Consider the following 13,225-nt stretch of genomic DNA (forward strand, 5'->3'; position numbering starts at 1 on the left):
CCGTGAGTTTTCTGCATAAAATACATTAAAAAAAAAGTCCTTTCATTTGTTTGTTCCTCCAGGGTCGTGTGTTAGTTTTGTTGGAGGGGGGTGCAGGCTCTTTATTACTCGGTGAGAGAGCTGGCAGATGTCCCAAGTGAGAGAACCTCTTCCTCCAGGGCCTGAAGGGCCAGAGCAAGCTCCGACTGAAAGCAGCTCTTTGATCTCACTCCCTCGAGGTAAGTCGCTTTAAAGTTTCTCTGTAATTGTTGCGCCTTTTATTTGAATGATACATTTACTGATTTATTTTGTGGGTTTTAACCCCTCTCTTCTTTCCCCGCCCCCCCCGTCTTTGGTGTGACTCTGTAACACGTTCACTTCCACATCTTTATTGTTTTAACCAGAATTTCCTATGTACAGAAAAGAAGAAGAAGGAAAAAGAGATGCACTGATATCAGCACCAGTTTTCACTACCTAGCCATTCAGAGGCACAGGAGGCTGTTTCTCAGCCTTGTGTTTGTGCTTGGAAGCTCTTCTCTGTAAAGCTTCCCTTTTTCCATTTCTTACAGAAAATTGAGAAATGTAGATCTGAGGGCAGGACCGTTAGATTGGCGGGCGGTCACTTTGCCTTTTTTTTTTTTCTTACAGTATATTGTGATGCTGCAGCTAAGACTACTTTCTGCAAGTGTTAGCTTGTTTCTTACCTGCTGTTCAAAGGGTCTTTTAAAAGTGCAGTCATCCTACTGAGAAAGTCTTTAAATTATATCTTATTTGCATTTACTTAAAATAAATTATATTTTATATATTTGCTTATATTATCAGCATATCCCGATCACTCTTAAGCAGATAAGTTTGACAAGGTATATTTTAGGTTATCCTCAAAATAGAGAATTATGTTTGCCTACTGAACATTGTTCTGGTCTGCGAAGATGGAACTTTTTTTCCCCCTACTGCTACAGTTTTGTTGTCAAGAATTCTGACAGTGGAATAAAAATTCTCTGTAGAACAGAGAAATGAAATGGTTCAAAAATTGTAACTTTATACATAGCTAGTTAACTGGAGCAGAGCCTGGTAACACAGTTGTGCAACTGCAGATTAAAGATGAAGTCTCTGCTTTGGTAACTTGGAAAATCAATAGCTCTGTGAAATCAAAGTTGAAGACTCATTTGAGAAACCAGAAAGTATCCGTAGCTAAGTAAGAAATGCTTTGGCAGGGAGACATGTTAAATTGGCTTATACTTATCTTATTGTTTTTTCTTTTTCTTTTTTTTTTTTTTGTCCTAGGGTATGACTAATAGCTTCTAAACAGTAAAAAAAAAAATAAAAAAGATTAGATACAGAAGATCAAGCATGCACAACTGAACTGTTAGAATCATATTTTTGCCAGAAAAGTCAGTAACTGTAATACGTGTTTATTTTCAACATGTTTTTATCTGTCATGTGATCAAGTGGCCACACTGGTTAAATTTTGTATGTAGGCCATACATCAAAATTACTGAAAATGTAAGTCAGACAGCTATCTAGCCTAGCCTGGAATATAGTCTTTTTTATGGTATCACTTTGAATTATGTTTTTACTATGAAAAAAGGTCATGTGTGATTCTGTGTTGTAAATATATGCTGTTTTTTTATGAAAAGCAAGGAAGGAAACACCGATCTGTCCACAGAAAAGTTATATGCAGAAAATTTGAATGACACAATTATAGTTCACAGCTTTTGAAGTAAAGGATTATTGAGTTGCTTCCTCACAGATCAGTAAGGTACAAATAATGGTAATATATTGATTCAGGTTTGCTCACTGGCCACACCTTTTAGGGCACTTAAGCACATGCTCAGTTTTAAAGTGTGTGTATACATATATATATATATACATATACACACACACACACACATATATATATATATAATTTACAGAGAAAGGAGGCTTTCTTTACTGAATTTAGCATTCAAATATATATATTTTTTGTTCTAGTGAACTTAGATCTAAGGATAACTGTGGATATTTGTTGCTTTTTTTCTAGCCTAAGTCTGTTGGGGAAATGGGGGTGGAAAAAGGAAGAGGTGAGTTCATAACATTTCCAGTCTGTTTTCCAGCATTTCTGTTGTCAGCTTTGCAGTGTGTGGTTACAGAGTAAGGTAGTCCAGATATTCCAGGACTGAAGATCTAAGAAAATACATCTGGGTCTTTCAACTGCCCCCTTCTCCCCAGCCATTAATTCTTTGTGGTGCTGTAAGTTATTGTACTTGTCAGGGTGAAAAACTGAAACCCTAAAGTACCAGAATAACACTGAGATCCCAGGCATTAGGTGTGTACATAGGAATTAGGCATGTATTTTTAAGACCTGGACTGAGGTCCGTAGATGGGAAGTAGTGAAATGATAATAATGAGCAAATGTTACACGCATTTTATAGCAAAACAAGAAAACCCTCTAAACCTGTTAAATTTTATAGGACATCAAAAACTACACTGATGTGTCTAGAATTTGTAGATACTTTAAAAGCTTTGGTTGAAATTCTTATTATTTCTGCAAATAGGCTAGAGGTATTTGAAAAATCTATAATAAACATAAATACTTGTCTTACTTAGAAGCATCTCTTCATCTCTTCATATTTAAGTGATGATTCCATATGTTTACAATGAGGTATTTAATTCTGTGTCCACCTAGGAACAAAGTTTCCTTGATCAGAGATAACCAGCTTGTGGTGTTTGCGTAATAAAGTATTACACACATTCCAATGTGAAAGAAGTTTTGACTGGTAACAACATACTATAACATGTTTTTTCTATTTGTGGAACTAGTATAGATACTTTATTTCTTGAGAACAAACTTCTGTTCTTATCTTATGTAGTTCTATGAGATATAAAAAAAATCCAAATATTCAGGATCCTGCCTTGACTTGGTATCATATACATTCAGATGCTGAAGCTAGTTGTTCTCTTCCATAAAAGGCAAAGAAATTCCGATTGAATTTTAAATATTTAACAAATAGCTATCTCACAACTTAAGGAAAAATAAACAGAAAATAAACCTTTGGTAAGTTTCAAGGATATACATAAGTTATGGGTTGAGAGATGGTTTGGTCCACAGATACGGTATGCCCGGACTTCTGCAACTTAAAAGATTTTTTTTATTAATTTAAATAACATGCTCTCTGAACATCTCCCCAGTCATTGTTCTTCCTTGTTGGCTCATGTTTGAAATAATGCATAAATATTTGTGTGAGATAATTGGAACTTGCCTCTCCATAATTGGTGTACTACAAGAGAGACCAAATGTTAAAGCAAATGATAGCAAATGATACTGTCTTTTCTTGTAGCAATGTCAATAATCAATTTCAGTCTTTAAATCTTCACCCATGTCAGTGAAATCTGCAATTCTTGGGTACAGACTACAGGATGAAAGGTTTAACCTAATTTCTATAAGTTTAGTTCATTTTTGCCACATCCTTCCAAAAGCGTAACTCTACTTGTGCATAGTTGTTCAAGATCCTGTTCATGCTGTTTCTCCCCCCTTATGGTTGCATAGACCTTTGAATCGGATTATGGCTACCTCTATTTGTAAGCTGTGCAATGTAGTCAGAGTGAATAGTGTCACATCTACCCTAAAATGACTTTATTTTGGCTCTTATGAACTGTTTTCTGCATTGGTAGGTAACAAAATAACATCCCTAAACAAAGAATCTGACAATTTGTGACCATCAGCCTCTCTGCTTTGAGCAGAGTATTTCAGATGCTTGTAGGCATGTGGTCATGAGCAAATCACTTACTGCTGGTATCTCTGGGTAGGTTTTTTAGGGAGTGGGGAAAGAAATTGGAGAAGTCGAGTAGAAATATTTGGAGTCAAATTCTGTAAGTGACCCTTCTTGTTACTGTATTGGAGTGACACTCCAGTACAAATCGTGTCACTGTTGCTGAATAGAGGTGTGATTCTGATTTAGTGTTTGAAGAAATGATATTCAGTAATTAATACCTCCATGCAGGAAAGCACAAAAAGCATGTGCTCCTCTTCAAGGATGTGATTTGAGTCCCTTAATGTTTTATGTGCGAAGTGTTTTCCTGAATAGGAATGCCAAAGGAACTTTCTATCTAGATTAGGTATGGATGCCAGAAGTCTTACTTGAAGGGAATGTCTGGAAAGTCTTAAGGTGACAACTATTGCTGTCACTGTAATAGCTGCACTTTACCAGCAATGCCTTGGTGGACTTTCTTTTTAACAGTTAACCAATACACTCAAATAGTTCTAACTTAGCAAATACCTCCTCCATATTTGGGTTTTCACTTGCAATCTGACAGTCTTTTAATGAATTTATGTTAATTTGTTTTGTACTTGTCTGTCAGTACGTTTATTGAACGTTACTGACTAAAATACCCACAACTTAGTGGTAAGTGTCTAACTCTCATTTGTCATAAAAATGCACTTCTGCTTTTGGTTTCATGTGGTTCCAGTAAAGTGATTCCAAATGGTAAAGTGATCTCCATATGGGTGTGACACACGCTTCTCAGAGTTGAGTGTAAAGGTCTTGCATCAAATTTGAATTATTTTTGCTCCATCTCATTGGTTAAATTTATATCACAGTTATTCGTCACAGATTTCATTCCAGACTTCCACGAATCAGACTTCTCTTTGTTTTAAACAGTCATTTCTTTTTCCCTCATAAGTAGCATCCAAAGATGAGCATGTCTGGTGTTTTCATTTGGATCAGCAATGCAGAATCTCCTCTTTACTCTCCCTTACTGTGCTTTGGTTTGCATTGTGGAATGATCTTGGGGCACCTGGACTGGATTCCTTCCGGACAAAATAAACTGGAAGATGCATATCAGGAATGTGCCTGCTACTAATGAGTCTTTAGTCTTTGAGACTACGCTAGAGAGCAAGTCCGAAGTAGAAAGCCCCAGGAAGTATAGTACAATATGCGACAAACGTCCTTAACATCAGCTCTGTTAGTGTACAGGTTCAGTTTTATTGGACCAAGCTACTTGCTAATGTAGGCAAAGCCACTGAGTGCAGTACTGCTCAGCATTACCATGATCTTAATTTTTGTATACATATGCAAAATACTGTTGAATGAATGTCAAAAATTTGTAACTAACTGTTTGGCAGTTTGTATGACTAAGTGTAGAAAGAAGTTTTGACTTACGTATTTGAACTTCTAAATGCTTTTAATAGTATTGAGTACCTATTTGTACTTCGATGTTTATTGTTCCGTCATTCTTGAACTCTGTCAAGTGATGTTAAACCTGTAGTATATCAATAATTGTTACCTTGCTTGCACCTGGAAAATGCATAAGAGTTTTCCAAGAAGTTCAGCTGAATTGGTCTAATTTTAAGAGACTGTTTTTTTTCAGTGGCATTTTTTTGAGCTGTTGAAGGTTGTAAGGAGACATTTCAGTGAAAGCCATGAAATGACATACAATCAAATTATATAGTTTTAAAATAATTAAGCATCTAAATGGAAGCCTCCAACTAAAATTTGTAGATTTTTTTCATATAAATGTTTCACTTACGTTATAGAACCAGTCATTTATGAAATGAGAGCATTTCAGGCAAAACATGAACTGCAGTAGGCGTTCTGTTATACAGATAGCACAGCTGAACTTGTTGGAATGCGTAAGAGTTTTAGGCATTTCATGAAGTAGCTGATGTGACTCTTAATAGTTGCATTGTGAAACCTGGTATTATGCATGTTCGATTCTGTTATTACTGTGAGAAGTGGAATTTTCTGTGGGAGATAGTATCCTCAGATATTTCTTCCCAGCTACAGTGTTAGTGAATGAAGGAAATGTTAAAAATGCAATGTTAGTTACATGCTCTTCAATCCCTCTCAACTACTGTAGGCTTGAGACAGAGAACCCTTTTGTTACCTTTTCTTTTAGGAACTTTCTTAAGTGTTTTTGTTCCTCATAGACCTTCTACTTTTTAGGCGATTTTCCCCACTTTTATAATTCTGATCTTTGAAGGATAAAATTCTAGTTGTATTGGTTATGGCTTAGCATCATGTATGTTGAAATCTGCACCTGCCTCTTCAGAGGTAACTACTGAGGAAGTTGGAGGATTCACATTTAGGCCCCAGCTACTCTGCCAAATTTAGGTGCGTAAGTACTGTTGCTTTCCCATGCTACCGTCATTGCTCTGCCCTTAGATAATACAACTGCTGAACTGTTCCAGTTCCTGCATTTTTTGTGGCCAATGGGTTTTGTGCCGTCCACTGAGCCAGTCCTTTGTGCTTGTCTCTGCCTCCTTGAGGAGAATGATGTACTTCAAGGTGCCCAGAAATTGCCTGTGCTTTACTTTCTATTTGTTGTTGCTGCAGCATTTTTTTAAACTTATTGTGTATTTTGTAGCATCCGTATGTCAATATACAAATGCTAAATCTGCTTCTCATGTTTCCATACTTAAAAATTCACTTTCTGGAAGAGAAGGCTGTATCTATACAGTCTCATATACTCATATCTAATGAATAGAATCAGCTGTCCATGATGGTCTAAGGATGTCTAACCTGCTTATGTGGGCTTTTGCTTCCCTTTTCTGCATGTTCAGGCATTGAATATTGCGTAATTACCGATACATTAAGGTATGATGCCGTGTTAGATAGAATTGTCTTGCAGTAGCCATGTTTGAACACTCTTAAGACCCATTTCTGAGTAGACTCAAGAGATGTGAGTTGAGGGGATAGCTAAAGTGTAAATGTACGAATGGACTAGCATGTAAAAAAGAAAGGGGATTATTTGTTAAAGGCTTGAATTCTTTGAGGTATGTCCTCTCAGTGTGCATCCATTACCTGTCTTTTCTGTATCGTCTGTCAGAGTTTTGCATATTGATAGGAAATCCACTCAATATGCTCTGTATTATCATAGACAAAGATGAAATAAATATAACTTTGAAAAGTGGAATACTTCACTGGGAACTTCTAAGAAATTTGTAAGGTTTTAAGAAGTTACAAAATTTAAGAAATTTAAGAGATTTTAGTTTGACCTGTATACCAGTACTTTATAAAAGCGTAGAAGATAGGAGCGCTAGGGATCTTGAGAAACTGCATTGTGTACCCTTCTTGCCCAACTATACATAAGTCTTTTTAGACAATTCAAGCTATTAATCAAATTTTGCTTTTGATAAGGCTATTATAATAGCTATCTTTGTGGTGAGCCAAACTGCTGCCAGTATTATTTTGGTGGAGTCTTGTAAAATATATTTGTCATGAGAGAAAGGAATGTATGTAATCAGAAGAACATGCTACAAACCAAAACAATAGTAGAGACTCAACTGTGGAAAAAAAGTATTGGTGCTATGAAATACGTGTGTTGCCGTGTAGTTTTAGAAATAAAAATGAAAAGATTATGGTAGAATTAAGAATATACTATAAAAGAGATTGTTACAAGTTTTAAAATAACAACCCCGAGCAACCAAAGATTAGGAGTTTGCTTAGTTCAATTATTTCATGAATTTGAGAAGTGCTTAAAATTTTTATTTATTTATTTTACTAAACAGCTTCTCAGTTGACTGTAGTGTAGGTATGATTTGGGTTGTTAACCATCTCAAGTCTGTACTTTGCTTGCATGTTGTCTCTCTTCCTTGTTTAAATCTTAAACTTGCATTAATCTCTACACAAGTGGAGTTTTGGCCCATGCTGACCTCCATGATAAAATGTTGTGTGGCATTACCAATTATTTTTATGTAGTCAATTAGTTTGCTGATCTGGAGACTGAAATGTGGTACACATGAGTAGTACCAAGCACCAAGATAAGAAGACCATATTGCTTTTATGACATGACCTAGAGTAGCTCACTGTGGTTCTGAAGAGACATTGAATTTCTCTCTCAACATATATTATTATTAAATGCAAAGATGTTAGATTTTGGGAAGGAAGCACCACTAGATAAAATATGTTCATTTGTGTAGCGTCAAATGTTCCTGCTTGAGTGTTTAGCAGCCATACTCAGAAGATAATGATTCTTTTCTTCCCGTTATTTAAACTGTTAGGAAGTGCATGCCTTTTACTTATTGGCTGTCAGTTTTGGAGGTTAATCACATGAGAGCGGAAGGGTATGCTAGGGGAAGCAGAAGCTAACATACCAGGAAAATATTACATAAAATTTCTTAAGGTCAAGCTTGATTAAAACAGAGAGGTGTTATAAATTTCTTCAGAAATGCAGTTCAGCATACCTGTTTTATGGCCAGATCCTGCCATTACTACTTGTGTCAGCTATAGCCTTTATTAAAACTACTCTGCAACAAGCATAGCACATCAGAGAAGATTAAGGTCTTTACTTTGTGTGGATTCTTACTGGACTTGTAATTTTTAAATGTATTATTTGTCATAAACTACTCTTGATAACTATTTCTCTGCACCTAACAAAAATAATAATATCAACTAAACACAGCCTTTTTAATTCGGAAGTGTTCTTAAGGCTGTTTGTTTTCATGTGTGATTGGTCAGTTGGTTGTAGTTGCATTTTTAGATTAAAAAAATGAGATACTATGATCTCATCGGTTGTTTATTTTAAGGGAATAAAGGAAGAATTTCCTTTTTACTAAAACTGAAACTTGGTATGCAGTCATAAAACAATAACAAATAATTAATCAGGATATTATGTTTTGTTTATGTTCTTTCTTCTGGTACATTATTTTTTTAATAGTGTGGGTGTATGAAAGAATCATGAATAGATATAACTTAAAACCTACTCTTTATAAAGCCCCATATTATAGAATCTGCCATTAATTTAGTTTTTCTAGTGAAATATCAAATAAACTTCATGTCACTGGTGTAGGCGTTTGTTCTGGACATTGATAGGGAAGTCTTCAGATTGACTCAATAGATCAAAGACCAGATATTCAATGTTAATTGTAGTAAATTTTCTATCAAGATTGTTTGATATTCAATAGCCACGTTGTTTTTCTTTTTAATAGTGCACTTTCCCTTTTTGTTGTCAAATGTTGATATTGTTTATATGGTTTTGACAGATCGTTTACTGTATCCAGCTGGAATAATAGAAGTAAATGTGAGAAAATATACATACAACTTATTAAGCAAAAAAAGATACTGGACAGAAAACAAATACAGGATTGAAAACTAATTAGCTATAAATAATGATATTTGATTGCATTCTGCACATCTTCCAATTTATTAGGTAAAAATGTAATCTAGATCACTGAGTGGCTAATAGTATTAATATTAATCTTTTTTTTGCAGTTGTTCATTGTTTGCTACATCAAATAGTAGAGCTGGCAAAGTTGTGTCCTGCACAAGACAATTGTGTAGAGTGGCTCTGCAGTTTGGTACTACCGGTGCAGGGTTGATATCATTGTAATCTTAGTGTTGTTATTGCAGCAAAGTAATTCAAGAGTAAAATCTTTTAAGTCTTTTAAAATAGTTCATTTAGGCTTAGCTTCTCTATATGAGAAGAAGAAAGTACCATGCTTGGAGTTCTTTTTTACTAGCTCTCTCCAGGATGCCACTTATTTTCATTCAGTCTATTTCAGGGTACATTTGAAATACATTTTCAACTAGTTCCTAACTGCACAGACAAAACCATCACACTTTAATACAGCTGTATATGTATCTGATAGATATCTGGTGGAAATCATTTGTGGTTGACATCTGCCATAAGGCTGGAAGATTTGGTGTTTTTTTGGCTAGAATGAGAATCTAGGTGAGATAAAATCATATGGGGCAAGACGCAAAACTCATTGAAGTCTTTCTGATTACTTCAGGAATTTACTGTCAATCCCTGTGACACAGTTCCTCTCAGGGTGGGCTTGAGGAAATACTGGCCAGTTTATTGAAGAAATGGAATGTGAGAGAGAGTTGAGAAATAAATACCATGTAGGAAGCTTGGGCAGATAAGTCAGAGGTGCAGATTAATAGAAGGAGAAGAGCAGTGCTTGAAGGTGCATGCTATATGCATACGTACAACATAGCATGCATTATTTTCAGTGAAGTTCAATGACTCACCTTAATAGGGTGAATAACAAAGGCAGAAAGTTAGGATTTAAAATCAAACTGCTGTTAGTTACGTCAAGAAACTAACCTTTAGTATGCCATAGTAGCAGTAAGTGATTTCTCTGTGTTTCAAGACTGGAATCACATGCTTTAGCTGGGAATATGATATTATTACACTGTGATAAGTTGTTTAAAAACATGTTCTAGTTTGAAACAAAGAAATGGAGCTGACAAATTTTTCAACAACTGCTCACTTACTGTAGATATGAAATTTTGTACTTACATTCAAAAAATACTTCAGTCTAAAGATATTTAGCATTTTACACATCCCTCAAATGTGAGATATAATTGATAATCATTGACAGTGAATAATGAATAAAGTAATTCCAGATTTACAAATGTTTTCTTGAATGCTAGTAGGAAAATCTTGTTGCAATAAAGAACAGAAGGATTTGTCTGTGGGTTGAATTTCCCCATTAAGACAGTAACAATAGCGAAAGTGAAAGCTGTCGCTTATCCTCTTGGTTTGAGAAAATACAGGTCTGTCTTTGTGAACTGGGGAAACCATCAAAACAACAGGATTGCTATCTTGTGGGAAAAAAAAAGTTTAAGAATCCCTCAAACAACTTTACTATGTAAACTTCTATGCATCCTGTATATACCTGGAGGCAGGGAGTCAATTTTTCCTTTCATCATAGGCTACAAGTTGACTTTCATTCAAGAATGTTTTTTAAAACACTTAATGAAAAAATAGGAAACTGTGTCATAATAAAGGTTTTATACTAATCAGATTTGAAGTCTTTAATCATACTTTGAATTTTAAATAAAAGAAAAGAGACTTGTGGAATTTCTGTTATTATGTTATATGCCAGAGATGCATCTACATGGGGAAAAAATGTTTTTTGTGTGTCAATAGATTCAAGTTTTTGTATGAAAATAATGTAGAAAGTACACAAACTTATCAGTAACTTGTCATTATAAAAGTTAGAGTATTATTTTGCATGACTAAACATATAATTACTAAAATACTTTCTTAAATAGAAATTATTTTGCTCAGAAGAACAAAAATTTAAAGTTTACTTTATTAGGAATTATCTCTAAGGAAAGTTTATAAGATGTTAAGACAAGTTGTATTTTATGTTCTTAGTTTTTAACTTTAAAAGATGAGTTTTGCCCCTATTAAGGAAAAATATGTCAGAAACTAATATCTTAAAATTTCTTTTGACTTAGAAAAGTCCGACCAAGAGAATACTGCTGTAGGAGACAAAGACATAATACAGCCTTCCAATAGCCAGAGTATACAACCAGAGATACAGGAGCAGGCTGCCTGGGGAAATCGCACTGATGTTGACCTCATCAGAAGTAAGTATTTCCAGAGTAGATTGCTGCTATTTCGGCTCACTTTAGTAGTGTACCAAGATACTACTGCCAGCTGACTGAGTTAAATGCATGTCAAATGCAATGTGTTGCAGCTATAATGCATGCCTACAGAGCTTCTTTCCTGGAGTGGCTTCTGCTATCAGCATGTATTGGTAAAGAGTCAAAAGGTGTGGTACGAGTGTCTTCTGCTGCAGCATGTTCAAGAACTCTATAGCATTTACCCTTTAAAGCCTTAAGGTTATATTCTTTCGTTACTGTTCATGATGGGAAAGCAGGTTGATGAACTGCAGTGTGCTGCTGTGCTAGATATCATCATCTTTGATTTCTCAGGTTACATTTTTAAGTGGCAAAGTATTTGAGAACAGTTTCTTTCAGATACACTGAGCACTGGTGAGGTAAAAGTTGATCAGGAGTTTTGAGTCCTAAAGTAGCATAAGCGTTGGAAAGCCTATGTAACCAAAGGTAGTCCTTTCACAAGGACAAATTTACAAAATTAGAAGAATGCTGTAAGACACAGTTTTAAACTAAAATGCTATGGAATTATGGTTTTTTTAAAGTTAGTATTTACGAGCCCACAATCCTGATTTAAGTTTTGGATCTTTAAAATTTTTAGAAAACTATGTAAGTTTATTCCTATTTTTATTTGAATTGAAGAACAGATGGTGCCCAAAAGATCATCCACAAATACAATCTCCTAAGGCTAAAATACTTCTGTTAACCACCAGAGCTAAGGCTACTTTAACATTCTGTGACTATTTGAATGTTAGATGCTCGAGGGAGGGGGAACATGAGAAACTTAGTTAATTATAGAGTGTATTCAGAAAGCAAATGGACTAAATGCTAAGTGGTGCTTCAGCTTTCCCTCCGAGATCCTTGTCTGACCATGCACTCCTGGGTCAGTTTTTCTTTGCACTGCACATCTATTATACCATACACAGCAGCCTAAATTCATATTTTTGAGCCTGCTATTGTCCTAGTTGGTTATTCTCTTTGGAATTATCTGTTTTTTTTTTTAATCTGATCTGTGTGATAGCTATGTCTTCTGAAATTTGTGTGAGCATTTGAATATTTCTTTTCAAAAGTTAGTTAATTCTTCTTTTCTAAATAATGAATCCCAGTAAATACTTTCTTATATCCTTAATGCATTGTATAGTTAGTCTAGATCCTGTACAGGAGAATTTGAATTTAGCATAGTATCTGACAACTTTAAAATAATTCTTAATGTCCTATGAAAGGGAAGAATTGTCCTGAACAGTTTGAGAGCTTACTTACTCCTATTTTTTGAGAAATGGGAAGGTGGGTATGGCATCTGCTACTTTTGTAGTGGCCTCTTTTTCATTCCCTCTTCCTAGAGGCTTCCTTCTTCCTAGACCTCCAGGAAAGCAGAATTATTTGGTTTTGCGGAGTGCCTGAAATGACAAAATGTATTAGAATGGTGCTGTAGTTCCTTTAACCTGTTCACTGCAGAGACATACTCTAGCAGCTGAACTGGAGGAAGAGGGAGAAGAAAAGGTAAATTTTTTCAATGTATGGTAAAAATTGCAGCAGACTTTGCAAGTTCCTAGCAGTAAGAGAAGTGTGAAGTGGCATGACAGTTATATACAGTTATATGTCTTTGTGATGAGAAGGTTATCTATCTTTGAATTAAAAAAGTGACAGGAAAAAGGGTAAAGATATGATAAAAATCTGAGGTAGATTGTAGTGCTTCAATGAATAAATGTGCTGCTGTGGAAGTCAGTAGCAGTTTTACCCTTCACTCTGTTGAAAGCAGGCTTAGGTGAAAGCTAGGATAGTGGCTTTATTATATATACTTGAGTAGCTGCTGTGATGCAGTCATCTCTCTGTTTCTCTTTCATTGTTTCTTTTTTACCTTTAGTATTTCTATTGCCAGATAAAATCTTCCAGAAGTGAAAATGGTAAAATTAAAG

At 35.1% G+C, this 13,225-nt stretch overlaps 1 protein-coding gene across 2 annotated transcripts in view; it reads left to right on the forward strand.

Annotated features, from left to right (window-relative positions):
* MDFIC (MyoD family inhibitor domain containing) overlaps positions 1 to 13,225 on the forward strand; it is a 51,701-nt gene that overhangs the window by 2,053 nt on the left and 36,423 nt on the right. Inside the window, exons 1-3 of one of the 2 annotated variants that reach the window (XM_085318502.1) lie at positions 135 to 218; positions 2,000 to 2,039; positions 11,148 to 11,279. In XM_085318502.1, coding sequence (XP_085174628.1) covers positions 2,018 to 2,039; positions 11,148 to 11,279 — 154 coding nt within the window. In that variant the 5' untranslated portion in view covers positions 135 to 218; positions 2,000 to 2,017. Of the gene's footprint in view, positions 1 to 62; positions 219 to 1,999; positions 2,040 to 11,147; positions 11,280 to 13,225 lie in introns of those variants that run through there. The other variant, XM_085318501.1, reaches the window with a different exon arrangement.

The sequence above is a fragment of the Rhea americana genome, unplaced genomic scaffold (assembly GCF_003343005.1).
Source record: "Rhea americana isolate MKP2758 unplaced genomic scaffold, rheAme1 scaffold_54, whole genome shotgun sequence".
NCBI classification, from domain to species: domain Eukaryota; kingdom Metazoa; phylum Chordata; class Aves; order Rheiformes; family Rheidae; genus Rhea; species Rhea americana.